The 20,355-nt window shown below is 56.5% G+C and overlaps 2 protein-coding genes across 7 annotated transcripts in view; both read left to right on the top strand.

Moving 5' to 3' along the window:
• The window catches only part of USP48 (ubiquitin specific peptidase 48), a 31,148-nt gene extending 20,063 nt beyond the window's left edge, over nt 1–11,085 (top strand). Inside the window, exons 16-27 of one of the 5 annotated variants that reach the window (XM_066202790.1) lie at nt 1,255–1,379; nt 1,534–1,656; nt 3,496–3,557; nt 4,021–4,131; nt 4,756–4,886; nt 5,560–5,666; nt 7,503–7,607; nt 8,034–8,189; nt 8,344–8,469; nt 9,186–9,234; nt 9,346–9,409; nt 9,508–11,085. In XM_066202790.1, coding sequence (XP_066058887.1) covers nt 1,255–1,379; nt 1,534–1,656; nt 3,496–3,557; nt 4,021–4,131; nt 4,756–4,886; nt 5,560–5,666; nt 7,503–7,607; nt 8,034–8,189; nt 8,344–8,469; nt 9,186–9,234; nt 9,346–9,395 — 1,145 coding nt within the window. In that variant the 3' untranslated portion in view covers nt 9,396–9,409; nt 9,508–11,085. Of the gene's footprint in view, nt 1–1,254; nt 1,380–1,533; nt 1,657–3,495; nt 3,558–4,020; nt 4,132–4,755; nt 4,887–5,559; nt 5,667–7,502; nt 7,608–8,033; nt 8,190–8,343; nt 8,470–9,185; nt 9,235–9,345; nt 9,410–9,507 lie in introns of those variants that run through there. The other 4 variants (XM_066202789.1, XM_066202791.1, XR_010723686.1 and 1 more) reach the window with 4 other exon arrangements.
• Nucleotides 11,086–12,341: 1,256 nt separating this feature from the next.
• On the top strand, nt 12,342–20,275 carry RAP1GAP (RAP1 GTPase activating protein). 2 transcript variants are annotated; one of them, XM_066202815.1, is made up of 21 exons: nt 12,342–13,865; nt 13,947–13,994; nt 14,110–14,148; nt 14,246–14,431; nt 15,148–15,242; nt 15,320–15,398; nt 15,483–15,536; nt 15,616–15,699; nt 15,779–15,879; nt 15,949–16,078; nt 16,565–16,720; nt 16,797–16,868; nt 16,953–17,039; nt 17,457–17,594; nt 18,106–18,174; nt 18,248–18,357; nt 18,440–18,511; nt 19,321–19,414; nt 19,495–19,576; nt 19,657–19,724; nt 19,804–20,275. In XM_066202815.1, exons 2-21 carry the CDS (start codon nt 13,956–13,958, stop codon nt 19,810–19,812), a joined length of 1,764 nt encoding a protein of 587 aa, XP_066058912.1. In that variant the 5' UTR covers nt 12,342–13,865; nt 13,947–13,955; the 3' UTR covers nt 19,813–20,275. The 2 variants fall into 2 exon arrangements, with proteins under 2 accessions (XP_066058912.1, XP_066058913.1); XM_066202816.1 differs by lacking the exon at nt 18,106–18,174 and having other exon boundaries at nt 12,343–13,865.
• Nucleotides 20,276–20,355: the final 80 nt, after the last annotated feature.

The following is a 20,355-nucleotide window of genomic DNA, read 5'->3' as shown; positions in this document are numbered from 1 at the left end:
AAGCTCAAGTGGCCGAGTGCTGCATCAAGGCCCAACCTTTGTTTATTAGAGGAAAAGCAGGAGGGGAGCATTGCTATTTTTTCCTCTTCAGGGCTGGCCAAATTCCAGGCTTTCCTGGTCCAAGTCCGTGGGCCTGAGAAGCTGCTTGTCATGTTAAAGAGCTGCTGGAGGGTGGGGAGGAAGGAGTTTTTCTCCCTCTCCTCTCTCTGCAGCTCTCCAGGCTATAGAAAAGCAGATAATAAGGGATTGTGCCCTTTGGACACCACAGTTGCTGTTTTCCTTCCCTCTTGCAGTGCAGTCCCCACCAAGGCACGGATATTCCCAAATCCGGTTCATATGCAGGTGTCGCAACGGCTGCTCCTCCTATTTCTCCCTGCACAGGGACTTCCCAGCTGCTGTCTCAGAGGGAGATGTGGTTGTGTTTTCCCCTTGACCATCAGCAACCCTGCAGGAGGGCAGCTGGTCAGATCCCAGAGCCTTCTCCTATTTTTCCAAACCTTGTTTATCCAGCCAGCATGTGTCATTGTGCACGTGGTGTCCCAGTGCCTGAGTGTGCCTCCTGCTTCCACCCCTGAGACAACAGGCACAAAAGGCTTCTGAAAATCCTTGCTAGGGTCCTGGGGCTGCCTGAGCATGAGGATAGATAATCCTGATATCAGGATAGATAATCCTGATGGATAAATACGTGTTCTGGGGCGTGGCTGGTAAATCTTGCTTGGTATCTTCACATCCAGTTATTCCCTGGAGCAGATTTAGGGTGCAAAATCTGCCTTTTCCACGTCTTTAGGTGCTTGGACAGGGCACATGAAACTGTATTGAGATTCTACGTTGGGAATTTGGGGTTTTCAAGGATGTGGAAGGCACCTGGTTTCATGAGAAACAGGGTTATTATCCTGGGCCTCAGCAAATGGAGTCACCATGAGGATGTAGCTGTGGATAGCCAGGATCAGAAAACAGTAGCCCTGTGCCCTCTGGTTTTTCCCCACATCCCTACTTGTATTTGATCAGCTGCTTAGGCCATGATCTTGGAAATCTAAAGGGCACTTTTATGAATTAAACTCATATTATTATTCTCTGTCTAAAGGAAGCAAGGAAGGAGTTGAAGGTGACTTTGCTGGTTTTTGCTGACATGGCATTGGCTGATAAATGTGTGGATTTCTTCCCCATGTTCATTCCCTGTAATCTCTTTAATCAAGGGCTGCAAAACATCCCTGAGCACGTGATCAAAGCCTTTCCTTGATTCTCTCCGTGCAGGTGACCTGTGCATCTCTGAAAATGAGCGGAGGGTAGTTTCCAAGGAAGCCTGGGAGAAACTCAAGCAATATTTTCCAAAAGCCCCTGAATTCCCAAATAACAAAGAGTGCTGTTCCCAGTGCAAGGTATTTGCCAAATACTCCCCTTTGTTGACTGTAAATATTGGTTGTATTTCTGGTTTTCCTTTTTAACACAACTTTGTGCCATGGAGAAGAATAAAGTCACCTTTAGTAGCAGCTGGGAATTGGGGGCTGGAATGTAATTAACTGTTTCCTGCAGATTTTGGAGCGTGAAGGGGAGGAAAACGAAGCTCTGCATAAGATGATGGCCAGCGAGCAGAAGACTTCTCTCCAGAACCTGTTCCATGATAAATGCAGACCTTGCCTGGGCAGCTGGCCTCAGGTAGGGAAGGAGGGGGATCAAGGAATGAAGCCAGGCTTGGGAGAGGCTTTTATTTGCTTTAATTCCTCTCCTGCACAGAGAAGCTGTGGCTGCCCCATCCCTGGAAGTGTCCAAGGCCAGGTTAGACGGGGTTGGAGCGCCTGGGATAGTGGAAGGTGTCCCTGCCATGGCAGGGGAGTGGAAGGAGATCCCAAACCAAACCATTCCATATCCATTTACTCAGTCCGTGCCAACAGAGCTCTCACTTGTGTTGTGCTGAGGTGTGATTTCCCTGGATTAGTTGTGCTGGCACAAAGCCCTGAAGAGCCACGGAAATGGCTGGTGTGCCAAGGGAGCTGTGGCTGGCCCAAAGTCAGGGAGATAACAGTGACAGTGTTGCTGTCAGAGTTGTATCCATCGCTGGAAGGACAGCCACTTCCCACAGCTCTCCATCAGGAGGAGGGAGGGGAAGGTGCAGGAGGATGCTGGAACACACCTGAACTTTGCCCCCACCACCACCTTTTGCTGCTGCTTGGGCAAAATTCAGGTGTGCTCCAGCATCGTCCTGTGTCCCAAAAGCTATGGGAGCTTCCCAAAATGCTGAAGCCCTCCAAAGAGCAGTGGTGGCTGTGCAAACCCTCTCCTAGCAGCTTCTTCAGGAATTCTTGGGGATTTGAGGTGCCCAGAATGAGCTGTTGGCTCCAGTCCTTGGCTTCTGGGAGTCTCTTGGTGCTGATTAATGGTTGACTCTACAATCCTGCCAAGGTGCATTGGCTGATGTCTGGCTCCGTCCCTCACTGCTCCTGCTGGGAATAAAAACTGAGGAAACACAGACCCATGACTTGGAACCAAGGAGACCCAAAATGGTTTAAAAGGAGTTTTTCTTTCGTGGTGAGCTGGAGAGCTCCAGGTCCTGCCAGTGGTGGTTAAGGTTGTAGCTGGTTGGATTTGCTTTTAGAGCTGGAGAATGGGAAGTTGGAGGGCCTCCACCAGCAGAGTTACATCCTTCTTTCCCTTTTTATCCTCTTTTCCCTTTTAATTTCCCAAGGGAGCCTCGTAGAAGAGAGCTGAGGATCTTCCCCTCAAGCCTTAAGAGTTTTCCTGATCCAAAGAAGTTGATGTTTGGGGAGGAAAACAAGCAGAGTGAAAAACAAGCAGAAATCAAGAGATGAAGGGAAATTAAAAAGTATATATACATATATATATATAAAGTATATATATTTTCCACAGGTGTGCCGAGTTTTCCTACAGAAAGAGGGAGCAAGCCCTTAAATGTATCTTTGGGAAAGGGGTGAGGGTAAAGGAGAGCATGGAAGTAATTTTGTCACCCAGCCCTTGGGATCTGGGTGATTTCTTGTCCAAGAGCAAACAATTTAAAGGAAGATTGGAACAAAAAGCCACAGATTATCCCAAAAACACTGTCTCATTTGGTGCACAGCTGTGGTTTTGTATCCCTGCTGCTGCCAAAAGGAAAAACCTGTGGATTTTGATGTTGGAAGCAACTGAGGGATGTTGGGGTGGTCTCACCCCATGCCTGTGGGAGTACAGGGATTCACTGGCTTCACCTGCCAAGTACCCAGCAACAGAGTCCTGGCTGCTCCAGGGAAATGCCCTTTGCCACTGGGAATCAAAAGTAATTGGATCAAAAGCTCAAGTAACTTCGTAATAAAAACAAGATTAGCAATGGCAGTGCTTAGTACCTGATCCCAAATTATTTTCCTTGGCTTTCACAGCCCACTTGGATGGAGTTGTCATGGTAAAGCAGCACTGAGGTCTTGAAGGGAGTGAGCGCTGCCGAAAAACTTAACAGTCATTGTTGGGTTCATTAAAAATATCCTTTTTCCTTCTCTTTTTCCCCAGGAGACAGATGAGCTGTATATTGTTTCACAGTTCTTTCTAGAAGAATGGAGGAAATTTGTCAGGTAACTTGGCTGGAGGGTTTTGGTGGTTTTTATCTCTTATTTTGGGGGCTGTTGATAATATTTTGCCTCTGACTCCCAGCACAGTGAGCTCATGGAAACAGTTAAGCCAATTTTTGCAGGACTTGTATCAATTGTAATACAGTGTAAGACGCTGAATTTCCTTGTTTGCTGTGTGTTAACCAGATGGTCGGATTAGCTGGTAACCTGATTAGTATTTTCATCTGTCTGGAGCTGTATCCCAAAGGTCACCACTTGGGCTGGAGATGGAGATCTCTGCTGGACAGAGTCATTCTGCACCACAGAGGAATGCAGATCTGATTTCCTCATCACTAGTAGTTACTATTACTTGTTGGAATGCCTGGTGTAAATACTCACCTGTGATTTCTTCCTGGCTTCCTGAAGAACTGTGGGGCTTTTGGTAGGATAACCTGATCCAGCTTTCCAAACCTCTTTCTTTTTGCAGGAGGCCGACGCGCTGCAGCCCCGTGTCCTCCATAGCAAACAGTGTCCTGCTCTGTCCCCACGGGGGCCTCATGTTCACCTTTGCTTCCATGACCAAAGAAGACTCCAAACAGTGAGTTTCTTCACTTCACACACTTTGCTTTTGCCCGGAGTCTTGGGAGGGCATTCCCAAAGGAATGCTCTTGCTGCTGAGCCACAGCAAGATGAGGAGTAAACCTTTCCCTCAAAATTAACACCAAGGCTTTCTCAGAGCCACCTCAGCCTTCCTGCAGGGCAAGGCATAAACTGTTCAAGGATGCTGGGTCAGGAAAAAAGAGGTTCCTTCAGCTTGGTTTGTTCCTGACAGTAACCACCCTGGATTTGGCCAGGACGCAGAAACGTCCTGCTTCCTTACAATTTGCTTTCCGTGAACCTTCCCCCCCACAGAGTGCTAGCGGCAGGGCTGGACTTCATGCTCCACAGCCTTGCTTCTGTAGTGATGCAGCACTAAAAGTAGGAAATCTTCCACTTTTTTCTTCCTCCATCCCTCCCTCTGGCACAACAGAAGCACAACAGTGTCACTAATCACGGGCTGCTGTTATCTGGGTGTACAGGCCCTCCCGTGTAGCTGGGTTTTGGATGGATTTTGCAGTTTTTCTTTCATTGACAGACTAATAAGCCAAAGAGGGGGGGTTTTTTGGGAGTTTAGGGCTTGGCTTTTTCATGTCATAAAGCACCTGCCTATTCCTTTGCACAGTATAGCTCTGATATGGCCCAGTGAGTGGGAGAGGATCCAAAAACTCTTTGTTGTGGATCACGTCATCAAAATCACCCGGACGCAGGCAGCTGGGGCTGGCCCCGAGAGTGCCCGCTACATCTCCGAACCCCGTGAGTGACCTCTGCTCTTGGGAACGGCTCCCCTGGGCATAAAAACTTCAGTCTGATGGGGTCAGTGGGAAACACAGGGCTTGGCAGATTCCCCGCCCCCCGCAATGCTGTGTCCAGCTCTGGAGTCTTAAGCACAGGAAGGATGTGGAACCACTGGAGTGAGTCCTGAGGAGCCCATGGAGGTGCTCCAGGGCTGGAGCTCCTCTGCTCTGGAGCTGGGCTGGAAGAGCTGGGGCTGTTCAGCCTGGAGAACAGAAGGCTCCAGGCAGAACTTAGAGCCCCTTCCAGGGGTTCCAGGAGAGCTGGAGAGGGACTTGGGACAAGAGCCTGGAGGAATAGGACAACAAGAATGGCTTCCCACTGCCAGAGGTCAGGGAGAGATGGGGTATTGCAGAGAAATTCTTGGCTGTGAGGATGGTAAGGTGCTGGCACAGGGTGCCCAGAGAAGCTGTGGCTGCCCCGTCCTTGGAAGTGTCCAAGGCCTGAAGCAACCTGGGATAGTGGAAGGTGTCCCTGTCCATGGCAGGGAGTGGGATGAGATCCTAAAGGTCTCTTCCAACCCAAACCGCTCTGGGATTTGATGTGATTCACTTGGTTAGCAGTGAGAGGCCCTGCACTGGGGCCTCTGAGGAGCTGAAGCAATTAAATGCTTTTTCCCTTGGTGTTTGTCCAGAACTGTGCCCTGAGTGCCGGGAAGGGCTCCTGTGCCAGCAGCAGCGGGACCTGCGCGAGTACACCCAGGCCACCATCTACATCCACAAGGTGGTGGATAATAAAAAGGTAGGGACTCTTCCCCCGTCTCTGCTCCGCCTGGTTCCAGGCACCCCAGGAATGCCCTGGGAGGGCTGTCACAGCTCCCATGTCCCCAGGACTGGTGGGGAGCCTGCTGGTCTGTGGTGGTGGTAGGGGGCAGAAACCCCCTGCTCTGCAGCTCCAGGCAACTTTGACAAAACCGGCAAATTGAGACATTCTGGCTCTGAAAATTCCATCTCCTTGAGGCTTCCTTTTGCCAAACCAAATCCTTTCTGTTTTCAGTGATACTCCCAGCTGTTTTCTCAGTCTTAGCTGTGTTCCCAGGCTCTACCTGCTCTCCTCCCGCTCCAGTATTTGTCATTTCCTTTCTTCTTGCTCAAGTGACATTTTTATTCCTGGATAGAAATGAGCTCTTCCCCTCGGTGCTGGTGAGACAGTGAATTTGGAGATGGTTCTCAGGATCCCCTGAAGCTGTGAATTTTGTTTTTTCTGATCTTAAGTGTCAGGATCAGCTTTGGAACTGTTCTTCCAAGTACTCAAAGCTGGTTCTGGTAAACCCCCCTCCTCAGGACTCTTAAGAAGGGAGCCAAGGGTGGGCAAGCTCAGATGAAGACAATCTCTCGACCTTTGGAGTGTGGGGTGGGTTGTTTTGGCCTTTCCTTTATTTCCACCTCCCTGTCAATCCCAGGGAGGCGCTGGAGCCCGGGGAACCACAGGGAGCTGGAGGCTGGATGGGTTCCTGCCTTGATTGTGATATATGGATCATGCAGCACTGTCTGGAGCCATCAGCCACAGGCTTTCAGCCTGAATCCCTCTTGGCTGTGGTGCATGAGAGGGTTGGGTGTTGTGTTTTTCTGGCACTGGACAGGACTGTGCTCACATGTGGGGCTGGCAAAAAAACAGGGAGCTATTCTTTGTGGAGCAGCTGGAGCTGGAAAGGGGATGAGAACGTGCTCACGAGATCCCCCAGTAACAGGGCAGCCTCGGCAGGATGGGAAGCAGCAGGAATGCTGGCCAGGATCACTGTCGGCAGCACTGGGAGCCACTGTGCCCTTCCTGCTGGGCTTTGCAATATCAGGGAGTGTTTCCCAGCCCCTCACCCCTTTTCCTGCCTCCTCTGCACCACCTGGTTCTTCCTTGGGGTGCATGGTTCTGCAGAGGGAAGCCTCATCCAGATGAAATCATTGTAAGGTGGCACTGCTGGAATTCAGAGGGCTCTGGGGAATGTTTGGGAGCTGGAATTGCATCATTAATTGTAAACACATTGATGGAGAAGAGAGCTCTTGGCATCCAGGTCTCCTGGGCTCCTGCAAAGCCCAGTTCCAGCCACAGCTTAGCTGGGAATTCGCATCCAGGCAAATCTATGCCTGGAGTGACTTTCACTGGCCTGAACAACCTTTTTATTTTTGTATTTGTGTAAATTATTTAGATTTCATTTACTTACAACCTCCAGCCCCATAAGTAATGATGCTGCATGTCCCTGCCAGGCTGCTGCAGGGATGGATAAATGTCTTAATTCACGGAAGATACTTTCTCCATGTTGAGGCTTTTGTAATACGCTTATATCAACCAGCTGATGGGAAAGGAATCAGTCCAGGGCTCGGGAGACTTTCCCTTTGCCTGGAGAGGAGGGCAGGAAGCACCTGCAATTCCACAGAGGGGGATTCCTGAGCTGAATCCCACTGAGGTTCCACACAGCTGGGGTGGGTGGAGGAGCCTTTGCAGAGCTCGTGGAGCATCTCCCAGGGTTATTCCTGGACTCTCTGGATGGAGGTGGCACCCAGAGGTCTCCAGGAGCTGTTTGCCATGATGGGATGCCATGTGGATGCTGTTGGTTATGGAGAATGATTTCTATGACTCCAGGTAATGAAGGACGCGGCTCCAGAGCTGAACATGAGCAGCTCGGAAGCTGAAGAGGAAAGGGAGGAAAACAAGCCAGAGGGGGAGCAAGATCCTGATTTTAACCAGGTAGAGATGAAAAATCCCATCAAAATCCCATCGGGTTCTTTGATTTTTGTATCATCCTCTTGAGTCAGCATGATGGGATCACCACCTTCCTCCTCTGCATCTCACTGGCAGTGGAAAAGTGTCTTAAATTGTCATTTGAATGGTCAAACCACACCAGTGCTGGGGTTGGAGAGATTAAATACAGATAGCGATTCATGTGCATGTGGAAATTTGCCCCATGCTGGCATTAGGACTAGGAACTGAGGTTTGAAGGCGAATCCTTTGGTCATCTCCACACCTGCATGCTTCAATTGGTTTTCCAAGGGTTTTCCACCGCTTCCTGCCTTCCCTTGCATGACCAATTTTCCCAAAACACTCTCTGGGATCTGGGGAGGTTGTGTTTATCTCTAAACAACTCAATCTCCTCGTGTTTTGCCCTGTCTCTAGGCCAACGGCAGCACGAAACGCCAGAAGCTCTCCCACCAGAGCTACATCACTTACCAAAAGCAGGGAATCAGGAGAAGCACACGGCACCGGAAAGTCCGGGGGGAGAAAGCGCTGCTTGTGTCAGCCAACCAAACCCTGAAAGAGCTGAAAATCCAGGTGAGGCTGGCTCTTCTGCCAGGAACGAGGAAGAAAACACAAAATAAGGAGTGTGGGGGCACAGAGGAAGGGTCTGACTCCCCCAGGAGGTGGGGATGGGTGCTGGGGCAGGAGGTGCCGCAGTTCCTGGGATGAGGTGTCGGTGTGCCCCCAGATCATGCATGCCTTCTCCGTGGCCCCCTTCGACCAGAACCTGTCCCTGGATGGGAAGATCCTGAGTGATGACACAGCCACGCTGGGCAGCCTTGGAATCATCCCCGAGTCAGTCATCCTGCTCAAGGTACCGGCAGGGCAGGATTTGGGAATGCCACGGGATCGGTGAGAGACAAGAGAAGCGTGTGGGGCTGTGTGTGGAAATGGGGACAAATGGAATGAGGTCCTCCTGGGGCTGCTTGGAGGAGAAGATTCCTAAATTTTTTTTGTTTTAGGGAAGGAAAAAGCTTTTTTTTTTTTTTTTTTCTTAGGGGAGAAAAATCCTTATAGTTTTTTTGTTTTGGAGAAGAAAAAATCCTTATTTTGTTTCAGAGGAGGAATATCCTTAGGTGTTTGAGGGGGTTTTTGGTTGTTTTTTTGTTGTTGTTGTTCTGGAGGAGGAAAATATTTAAACTTTTTGTTTTGGAAGAGGAATATCATTTTGCTTTGTTTTGAAGGAGGAAAAGCTTTTTTTTTTTGTGTTAGGGGAGAAAAATCCTCATTGCTTTTTTTTTGGAGGAGGAAAATCCTTAATTTTATTTGTTTTGGAGGAGGTAAATCCTTTTTATCTTTGTTTTGGAGGAGAAAACCCCCCTTTTTTATTTCCAAGAGTGCTTTGTAGCTGATTCGGCTGCTGAGCTCTGTGGGTACACAACTAAAACATGACTAAATTAGGGAATGAGTCCTCCCATTGGGTTCCCAGTGTTTGGGCAAGAGACCCATTCCCTGCTCCTCTCCTGAAGCAGAACCATGATCCCCTGGATCCCTGCGCTTGTTAATTCCCTGCCCCAATGTCCTTTCCAGGCCGATGAGCCCATCGCGGATTATGCGGCCATGGATGATGTTATGCAAGGTGAGAGAGGTGGGGAGTGGCTGGGCTTGGGATGGTGGCCAAGGATTTGGCTTGAGAACGTGGAAAATGGGGATTGTGACACTTCTTTGTTACTGACTATGGCATCCTCAGAGCGACTTCTAATGCCTTCCTTCCCTTTCCATCTCAGTTTGTATGCCTGAAGAGGGATTTAAAGGTGAGTCCAGGAGTTTTGCCCCCTTTGTATCCCCTCACGTGAATCCCACCCCCATCCCATTTCCCTCCTCATCTCCTGGTGGTGTCTTTCCTTCCCAGGGACTGGTTTACTTGGCCACTGATGGTTTTCCAAGAGGAGCGACCAGAAGGGAAGAGTCACATAGTAGGGCATTAAAAGAATAAAAACAGGTGGATACAGTACTTTTTGACTCTTCCAGAAGGCAAAAATCCATCGTGAGAGGTTTGCTCCCCAAAAAATCAAAACAAATGCCTTATGTCAAAGCAGATTGCACTGAAGGACATCCTGCTTCAGGACAACGTTCCCGGGTTTATTTAATAAAGAACAGGAAGGTTGGGAAGTTGAGCAGCTGTTGGTATGTTTGGGACGAGGGGTGGCCCTGTGTGTCCCCCAACCTGGCCGCAGAGGGGTCGTGATCCAGTAGATCCAGACCATCCTGATCATTCTCCAGTAACTCTTTAGGATAATCCTGTCTTGGGTCCACTCTTACACTTTCAGTCCAGCATGGAAGTACAGGAATTGTGACTTCATGAGGAATGTCTAGCGCTTTCAGACAACAAAACTTCATTTACTTAACCCAAAATGGAACCTGGGATCTGCCTCCCAAACCCTCCCAGGGGCTGGGAGTCGCTCCCTCTCCCCATCCTTCTGCCCTCATTTCCACACCTTGGACAATCCAGTAACCACCTGGGCTCTGGGAACTGTGGGTTTTTTTAGAAGTTTGGGATATTTTAATGTCTCTGGAGAACATTTTCCTCCAGTCTAGCGCTGCTGGGAGTGTTTCTGGCTCAGGGCAGTAGGAGCTGGCGAGGGGGTGCAGGTGGGTGCTGTGTTTCCCATAGGAAGAGGTTTTCTTATTCCTCTCTCCTCATTTTTCAGCAATGCGCTAATTTTTTTTTTTTTTTTTTAATCTCCCAGCCAAGTTTTCTTTCCATTAATATTTAGCAGGAAATAGTATCCCACTTCCAGACTGATCCACATTGGACACTGCCAGGGGATCCCTTTATGAGATCCTCTTCCTTTCCAACCTTTTCCTTTGTTTCCACAGAAAAATACAATGCAGAGATCACATCAGTTTTATTTTTTCAAGGTTTGCAGGAATTTGGGGTGCAAGAAGAGGGTGGGGGCCATAAATTCCATCCCCAAAACTCCATTTGTTTTGATTTCCAGTTTTTTATTTCCAGTGTTTTATGCAAAGAATTCCAGCTGCTCTTTGCCCATCGCCTTTCTCCCTTGTCCCTGCTAGGCTTGGGGGTGAAGCAGCAGCATTTGAGGGGCTCTAAATTTCATAAAAAGTGATTTTTTGGGGCAGTTTGAACCCGTGGATTCTTTCCCAAGGTATAGACATGGCAAATTCCATGCCAAAGCCACAGGAGGCTTTTCTTCCCAACCTGAAGCACTCACTTGTGTATATATTCCTTGGAAATTCCATCTTTTCAAGTTGCTGTTAATTTTTTTAAATGTTATATATAAAAAGTCTCTTCCTTGCGCTTACACTATTGTGAGAAGGAATCCCGTGGGGTGTTTCAGGGCTGTGGCAGTTCCGGCAGCGCCGGATCCTATGGAGGATGCAATTACAAGGTGTGAGCCAAGGCCCCATTCCTGTTTTGTCTGTTATTTGCAAATATTATCGGATTAAAGTTGTCATTGGAGCTGTGGCAGCCTCGTTATGGTGCAGACACGTGGGCCGAGGGTGTTGGAGCAAGGTGGAGGTGATTATCCCATAAATCCCACTTGGAGCTGTCCACAAAGGAATGTGGGCACTGTGGGGTGGGATGGGAGCGAGAGGGACCCTGCTAGAGCAGGAGTCCCCCCCTCCTTTTCACAGGGAGGAAATAGGTTTTATGGAGCCCTGGCCCTGTCACATCCACCCCTGTCCCCACCTGGTGTGTCCCCGGGGAAGGGTCCCTGCCCTTCCTGGGTACCAGTGCCAGCCCCTCCTTGGAGTCCTCCGAGCCAGGGTGTCCCCGTGAGCCCTGGGGGAGGCAAATGGGTGCTAAAAGCGGGGGAAGGAGAGGGCTTGGGGGATGAGTGTCAGGAAGGGCTGGGGCAGGGCCTGGGTACTGGGATGGGCATTAGAGATGGGAGGGGGTAGGAATGGGGTGGGTGCTGGAGGGCTGTAGGCGTTGGGGGGTTATGAGTGGGGGTTCCAGGTATGAAAGGGGGCCACCCTGGGGGTGAGAGAGGAGGGGGGGAGTTAAGGCTGGGGTGTACTCTGGGTACCAGGAATAGAGAATTATGGATGAGGGGGTTCCTGAGGTATCAGGGATGGAGGGGTAGGAGACGAGGGGCGGGGGCAGCAGGGACGGAGATGGAGGTCCCTGCGTACCAGGGATGGGGGTTATGGATGAACGGGGTCTGCCGGGAGCCAGGGGTGGGAAGAGGGGAATAGGGGAGCCAGTTCTGGGTTCCAGGGAGAGACGTGGGGGGAACCCCGTGAGCCGAATTTGGGGCGAGATGTGGGTGATGGGCAGAGCGGTACCCAGGTACCAACCTTGCACGGGGGAGTGGAGATGTGTCCCGGGGTGACAGGGAGATGTTTGGGGGGGGGGGGGGTCCCCCGCTCTGCGGGGACCTGGGCGCTGGGGAGGGAGGGGATACCCAGGCGGTCCAGGGAGGTGACATCAGGGGTGGAGAGGGGGATCCCCAGTTCCGGATCTCTTTTCCCGGTGCCCGTGGCCGTTCCCTGATGCGGTGCCCGGTTGCCGGTACCGGTGCCCGGTCCCACCGCCCCCGTAGGGGCCGCCCCGCCCCGCCGCACGTGACGCTGCGCGGTGGCAGCGAGCGCCGGGGCCCCGCTCGGCTCCGCTCGGTACCGGCCCCGCTCCGGGACCGCCCGGCCCCGCCGCCCCCGGTAAGTGCCGCCCCACGGGGACCGGGCACCGCGGTCCCCCCAGAGATTCCCCTCGGGGCATGTCCCCTCATCCCCGCCGCAGCACCAGGGGGTCCGTCCGCCTGTGACCTTCACTGCTGCCGGTACCGGGAGAGACGATGGGAGGGAAAATGCTCCGGGCCTGGGGTAAAAGACCCGGGTTGGGGAGGGGGGGGGGAGAGGAGTCCCCCATTGATCCTCCAAGCAGTGCCCCCCAAATATCTCCTCCACAATTACACCCTACAACTTGCCCCCCACCAAACCTGTGCCCCTCCCGGATACCCCAAAACCTGCCTCCCTCTTCTGCCCCCCCCATATCTGCTCCCCCTGTTCCAGTCTCCCCAGTCTGACTCCCGTGTCCCCCCCAAACTCAACCTCCCCCTCCCTGGCCCCCCGTCTGGCCCCCACATTTAGAATATCTCCCCCCACCCCCGCCCTCCCCGGTGCTCCCCCCACCCTCCCGGGACAGCCCCCCACCTTGGATGCTGGGGGGGGCGAGAAGAGATAGGGGAGCCCCCCCAGGTCGCCCCCAGCCCGGCGGGGTCACGCTGCGGCCCAGGGGGTGCACGGGGAAGGGTCCTGTTTGCACGGGGATGGGTGGCAACGTCGCGTTGGTACGGGGTCGTACTTGCACGGGGACGGGGCACACCTGCACTAGGGTGTGCTTGGCTGCGGTTGTGTTTGCACCAGCACCGTGTTTGTCCAGGGATGGGTCACACCTGCACTGGGGTTGTCTTTGCACAGGGACGGGGCTCATTTGCACCAGTGTCGTGTTTGCACAGGGACGGTGACATTTGCACGAGGGTCCCTTTTGCACCGAGGATGCATTTGCACGTCATTGCGTTTGCACAGGGCCGGGTCACATTTGCGCCAGGGCTGTGTTTGATGGGGACGGTGGCATTTGCACGGGGACGGTGGCATTTGCACGAGAATGGTCACATTGCCACGGGGAGAACGACATTTGCACGGGGCTGGTGACACTGGCACGAGAATAATCATTCTTACACGGGGAGAGACCCTGGCCATGGGATCGGTGGCATTGGCACGAAAAGGATCGTGCTTGTGCAGCGTCAGTGACAGTTCCACGAGGAGGGTTGGCACTGGCACGGGGCTGGTGGCACTTGCCGGGGTCGGTGACACTGGTGCGGGCATGATCACATCTCACGGGGTGGGTGACACGGGCATGGAGTCGGTGACACTTCACGGGGTCGGTGACACTTTTGCGGGGTCTCGGCGCTGTCCGTGGTGCTGCCCCGCGCCGCCGTCTCCCGCCGGTAGAGGGCGCCCTTCGAGGCGGGGGTGGGGATGCGATGAGTTTGGGGGGTCTCAGCGGCCCCCAGGGAGTGACCCCGCCCCGCGGCTCCCGCCCCGCTGGCCCCTGGCACCGGCAGGGTGGCATTTGGCTTGCTGCCATCAGTTGGCTTCAGGGCTAAGGCTGCTGGCCGGGCATCCTGGAGAGGGGCTGTGGGGGAGCTCTCCTCTCCCCCAGGAAGCGCCATGGGTCCCCCTGGACCTCCTCACACCACCTAGACGCGTCTCCAGCCAGCAGCACCTCCCAACCCCAAGGTAAGCATCCATGGATGCCCCCAGCCAAGGATGCCCGCCCCAAGGCAAGGAGACAGGCACCCACAGCCCTTCTCTCCCCAGGGCAGCAGGATGGCCCAGCAGCGCCATGCCATCCCCCCACCACTCAAGGTAGGTGTTGTTGGGGTGGGAGGCATGCAACCAGCACCCTGGGGTGCCACCATGGGCATCACCCATCCCACCACCCATGGGTGCCAGTGTGGCCAATAACCCCGTTGTCTTGCAGACCGAGGAGGACTACATCCCCTACCCCAGCGTTCATGAGGTAGAGCACCTCTCCAGAGAGGGGTGTGAGGGCCAGTGGCTGGGTGGGCGGGTTGGTGGGTGGGTGCCCAAAGCACCCACCGTGGCTGTGGGTGCAGGTGCTGGGCCGGGAGGGGCCGTTCCCCCTCATCCTCCTGCCGCAGTTCGGGGGTTACTGGATTGAGGGCACCAACCACCAGCTGAGCGGGGCCCCTGACTCACCCCCCACCCCGGTACCTGGCACCCGGGCAAAGCTGGAGGGCAACCACACGGCCAAGATCTACCGCAAGCACTTCCTGGGCAAGGTGAGGGCCTGGGGTGCTGCAGGTGTGGGGTCTCTAGTGAAGGGGATATCCCATGGGTATGGATGGGCAGGAGCATGGAGACCGCATAAGCTCGGGTGTTCATGGATGTGGGCGTGGGTATGGGAGCCCCATGGCCAGGGTGCTCATGTTCACAGATACTCATGGATGCGGGTTTGTGCATCCATGGCTATGGGAGCCCTATGGGTCATGGACATGGGTGCTCAGGGATTGTGGGTATCCCTGGGCTTGGCTGCCCCATGACAATTGTGCTTGGGCTGGGTTCTCCATGGGAATGGAAGGATGTGGAGACCTCAAAAACACAGGTGCTTTGATACGTGGCTGCTTGTGGACATGGGTGCTCCATGGGATGGTTGGTCAAGGAGGTGGGTGTTGGGTTGTCATGGGCAGGACAGCCCCTGGCATGAGTGCCCATGAGCATGAGTTCTCCACAGGTTTGCATGGACATGGGGGCTCCATAAGTTTGTGTGTCCATAGGACCTGGATGCCCCAAGGGGTGTGTGGCTCACTGAGCGTAGGTGCCCCATAGGTGGTACCTATGGGTACGGGTGCTCCATGGGGAAGGGTTCTTATGGGTGTGGGTATCCCATAGACATGAGTGTCCCATGGATGGTGTGCTCATGGATCTGGGTGTCCCATGTCACAAGTGCCCCCAGCATGAGCACCCTTGGCCATGGCTGCTCGGCTCCTTCCCATAGGAGCACTTCAACTACTACTCGCTGGACCCGGCACTGGGACACCTCGTCTTCTCCCTCAAGTACGACGAGCAGGAGCACCTCCACCTGCTGCTGCGGTGAGCGGGGTGTGGGAGGCACCCATGGGAGCTGCCTGGGGGTGGGGGGACCCCCTGACCCCCTCCTTGCTCCGCAGCACCCGTGCCCGCACCCTGCATGATGTGGTGCCCATCTCCTGCCTGGCCGAGTTCCCCAACGTGGTGCAGATGGCCAAGGTGGGTGCAACCCCATCTCCCAGCAGCACCCATGGGTGCCCCCCAGCCCCAGGCCCCCCATGGCAACATCCCTTCTTCCCTCAGCTGGTGTGCGAGGATGTCAATGTGGATCGCTTCTACCCTGTGCTCTATCCCAAGGTGAATAAGGTGTAGGGAGGAGGCACACGGGCACCCATGGATGCCCCTCCCCAACTTCTGACCCCTTCCCACCCTGCAGGCATCCCGCCTCATCGTAGCCTTTGACGAGCACGTACTCAGCAACCACTTCAAATTTGGGGTCATCTACCAAAAGCTGGGGCAGGTATGGGGTGGGGTAGGTGGGGGTTGGGGTGGGGGCAGTCTCTGGGTGAGTGCTGGCACCCATCCCCACCCCACTGCAGACCTCTGAGGAGGAGCTTTTCGGTACCACGGAGGAGAGCCCAGCCTTCGCCGAATTCCTCGACGTCCTGGGTCAGCGGGTGCAGCTGCGGGACTTCAAGGGGTGTGTGAAGGAATGCAGGGGAAGGACCCACAGGGTCAGGGTGCCTGTCTCACCCACCCACCCACGCAGGTTCCGAGGGGGGCTGGATGTGACCCACGGACAGACAGGCAGCGAGTCGGTCTATTGCCATTTCCGTGACAAGGAGATCATGTTCCACGTTTCCACCAAACTGCCCTACACCGAGGGTGATGCCCAGCAGGTAGGCACCCATGGGTGCTGGGGGCTGTCTGTGGCGGGCAGGGGCTCCTGGGGCACCCATGGGTACTGGGGGGTGAAAGGAGGAGGAACAAGGGGGACATTTGGGTGCTTGAGAGCAGGGGATTGGATGTGGTCCTGGGGCACTTCTATGGGCTGGAAGGGCTGTTGGAGCTTTGGGGATGTCCCATGGAATGGAGGGGACTCCTGGATCACCCATAGGTGGTGGTGGGCATCTGTGGGGCTCAGGATATGGCAGGGCACTCATGGGTGTGGGGAAACATCTTCGGGATGCACAGGACTGGTAAGGGACACAGGGGGCTGGTGGAGCACCCATGGGTGCTGGAGTGCATCTGTGGGGCACAGGGGCTTTCATTCCTTTTGATGCCCCTGGTGTGGCCTCCCACTCTGTCCCTTGTGTCCTGCTGTGCCCCCCCCCCCCATCCCCTATGTACCCCCGTGTCCTTCTGCATCCCACCTGTCCCCACAGCTGCAGCGGAAGCGTCACATCGGCAACGACATCGTGGCCATCGTCTTCCAGGACGAGAATACACCATTCGTCCCTGACATGATCGCCTCCAACTTCCTCCACGCCTTCGTGGTGGTGCAGCTGGAGCAGGGCGGCACCCAGGGCACCCTCTACAAGGTATCCTCTCGTGCCTCTGTGTCCCCATTCCCGTGGGGGCCCACAAGGTGCCCCATCGCCCCCTCATCCGCCACAGGTCTCGGTCACCGCCCGTGACGACGTGCCCTTCTTCGGCCCACCGCTGCCTGACCCCGCCGTCTTCAGGAAGGTGAGTGCCTGTGGGTGCCGCTGGGGACTCCCTGGTGACACCCACCCACCCACGCACCCACCCAGGGCCACTCCCACCCCGCAGGGCCCCGAGTTCCAGGAGTTCCTGCTGACGAAGCTCATCAACGCCGAGTACGCCTGTTACCGGGCTGAGAAGTTCGCCAAGCTGGAGGTGTGGGCACAGGGGGTGCGGGATGGGCACGGGGTGCTGGGGGGCACCCAGAGGGGCTGGGCAAGCCGTGGAGCACAACACGAGGCTGTGGATGTGAGCGCCGTGGGTGCCATGCCCACGGTGGGACCTGTACACACCGTGGCGGCTGTTCGTGGGTGGGCAGGGGCTGGATCCCCGTCTGGGCAGGTGGGTGGTGGCCGGAGTAGGGGGAATCGTGGGGCGGTCTCACATGGGTGGAAGCTCTGCGGTGGGGGGTGGGTGTCTCGCGTGGGCGGAGCAGCCGAGTGGTGTGGGATGGGCTGGCGTGGGGGCAGCGGGGGGGGGCTAGTCCTGCGGGGGCGGCGGCTGGGTGATGCGGGGGTGGGCGCGGGGCTGGGTGGTCTCGCGTGGGCGGAGCAGTACGGGGCTGGTGCGCAGGAGCGGACGCGGGCGGCGCTGCTGGAGACTCTGCACGAGGAGCTGCAGGCGCGCAGCCAAGCCATGCTGGGGCTCGGACCCGACGACGAGCGCCCCGACAACGGCGGCGCCGCCCCAGGCTTCTTCGAGTCCTTTAAGGTGGGGCGCGGGGGTCCCGCACCCCCGCCACGCCCGTCACCCCCGCAGGCGGCGCTGCGGGGCTCAGCCCCACCCTGAGGCCTGCGGGCCCGGCCCCTCCCCGCGCCCGCCCGTGAGTCCCCGCCCAGGCCACGCCCTCTCCCGCCTGACCACGCCTCTTTGTTGACCGCGCCCCCGGGCCTTGGCCCCGCCCTCTGCGCCCGCGGCCGACCTGCGGGCGCGTGGCTGAGGCCGCGCCCAGCCCAGGCCACGCCCCCACGGGCCGGAACGGCCCGTGGCCGCAAGCCCCGCCCCTTCCTCCACGTACCACACCCCGGGAAGGCACGCCCCCTCATCGCCATAAGCCCCGCCCAAGTCGCGGGCCGCTTCCCTCATGTTAACCCCGCCCCTTACCGCAAGCCCCTCCCACCCTGCCCTTGGCTCCGCCTTGCCTCGGTTCCCGGTTCCCCCCCCCGGTTCCCGGTTCCCCCCTCCCCCTGGTCCCCGGTCGGTGATGCGCTGCCGCCCCCAGTCGCTGCTGGTGCCCGGGAGCCGCCGGGGACGCCGCGGCAGCGCCATCGGGCTGGGCTCGGTGGAAGAGGTGGGTACCTCCCTGTCCCCCCCTCGGTGTCCCCCCGGTCTCCGGTGTCCCCCCGGTTAACGGCGCCCCGCAGGCGCTGCTGGTGCCCGGGAAGAGCCCGTCGCGGCGGCGGCCCGGCCCCCTCGGCTCCCGCCGCTCCAGCGCCATCGGCATCGAGAGCATCCAGGAGGCGCCGGCCGGCAGGTGAGCGCCGGTCCCAGCACCGTCGCTGTCTCTTCCCGCCGTCACCTCCCGCTGTCACCTCACTGCCGTCACCTTCCCGCAGGGACGGCCCCGCAGCCGCCAACGGCTCCAGCTCCACACACAGCTCCCCCGAGAGCCGCCGGAACCCCGACAGGTCCCGCAGCAGGCTCCGGGATCGGGGACACGGGGATAGGAGGGCACTGGAATGGGGTGGCACTGGGATAGGAGTACATGGGCACTGGAAGGCAACTGGCATGGTGTGGCAAGGGGGCAGGGTGGTACCGGTATGGGGTGACTCCAAGACAAGGTGACAAGGGGACAGGGTGACATCAGGGTGGTACGGGGACTGGAAGACACTGGGATGGTTCAGCTCAAGTACAGGGTGGCACAGGGATGGGCACTGGGACAGGGCAGTGTGAAGATGACACAGGCACTGGAGGGATGGGACAGCAAAGGAATACAGTGGGTCAGGGTGACCTCGGGCTGGGGTGGCACAGGCGTGGGATGACACCAGGACAAAGTAGCACCAGGATGGTTGGCATAGGGCAACAGGGGGACAAGACACCAGAGGGACAGTGTCACAGGGACAGCTTCACCCAGGGGCTGAGTGGCAGAGGGTCTGTATGTCCCAGGAACAAAGTGGCAGGGGGGCTGTGGGGTGGTACTTGGGTGGCTTGGATGCAGGTTAGCACGAAGGTGGGTGGCACAGGGACACATGGCATGGGGACAGGTTGGTACGATGACAAGAGCCATGGGGACGGGATTGCATGGGGCTGGGACCTCCCAGGGATGGGATGGGGACAGGGACATGCCATGGATAGGGTGACATGAGGATCCAGTGTCCTGGACGGGGTGGTGTGGGGACAGTGTGTCCCAGGGCCAGCGCAGCATCGCAGCGGACCACGGTGGTGGCCACGAGGCGCTGTGCCAGCCTGTTGTGGCCTTGGGGACTGTTCTTGGCAGGGCCGAGAAGCCGGAGCCGCCGGATTTCTCCCGCTCCTCTTCCAGCGCCAGCAGCTTCGGCAGTGCCACAGAGGAGCCCGGCGAACCGGGACGGGTACGGGGACCCCAGCTGGTGGGTCCGGGGGGGCAGCCTGGGCTGCGCAACGCCCCTCTGACCCCCCCCCGCCCCCGCAGGAGAGCCGCTCGCCCTCGGGGAGCCACCGCGACGCCTTCACTGACACCCCCTGGCCGGATGACCCCCCCGGGACCCCCCCAGGTAGCCCAGCACCCCCAGGTTGGGGTGCCGCGGGGCTGGGGGACCCCTCGGGGTGCTCATGAACCCCCTCTTTCCCCTAGGCCGTCACCCGCCTGACCCCTCCTGCCCTGAGATCAAAATCCAGCTGGAGCAGCCCCTCCATAATCCGGTGAGGCTCTGCCCCCACTCCACCAGAGCAATATGGGGGTGCCCACATTGGGGTGCCTCTACTGATGTCCCTCCCACAGGGCTCATAGTCACCCCCCCCACCCGCGGGGGTGTCACCGCTTCACCCCCTCTGTGTGCCACCCCCGTGCCAGGAGCTGAAGCCATCGTCCCCGGTGCAGGATTTGGGGGGCGGGGGCACCCTCCCAAAAAATTGAGATGTGCACCCCCTCCAGACAATCTCTGTCACCCCAAAAACCCCTTGGGTGAGGGGGTGATGCACCACAAAGGGCCCCCCCCCTCTGCCATGACCCCAAAAATGAAGAGTGGGTCCAACCCCAGTATCATCTCCTCCCCCCAAAAGAGGGGACTCAAATCCAGGGTAACCCCAAAGTGCAGTTCCCCCTCCCCCCCCCTTTATTTTAAAGAAAAAAGTTCCGGAATGAGCCAGAGGCTGGAATTGGGGGGAGGGGGAGGAATATTTTTTCACACCCTCCCAAACTGTGTTTGTGTTTCCTGTGAGTCCTGTATAAAATAAAGGTTTATTTATCGCTACAGTGGAGGGGGTCTCCAATATCTAGGGGGCCCCCAAAACCCCAAACATTAGTGGGGGCTGTAAAAACACTCATTTTGGG

This window comes from Chamaea fasciata, unplaced genomic scaffold (genome assembly GCF_029207755.1).
Source record: "Chamaea fasciata isolate MVZ Bird 193981 ecotype frontalis unplaced genomic scaffold, bChaFas1.0.hap1 SCAF_23, whole genome shotgun sequence".
Lineage (NCBI taxonomy): Eukaryota > Metazoa > Chordata > Aves > Passeriformes > Sylviidae > Chamaea > Chamaea fasciata.
Note: the sequence above shows the minus strand (reverse complement) of the source record. Positions and strands in the feature narration are given on the sequence as shown.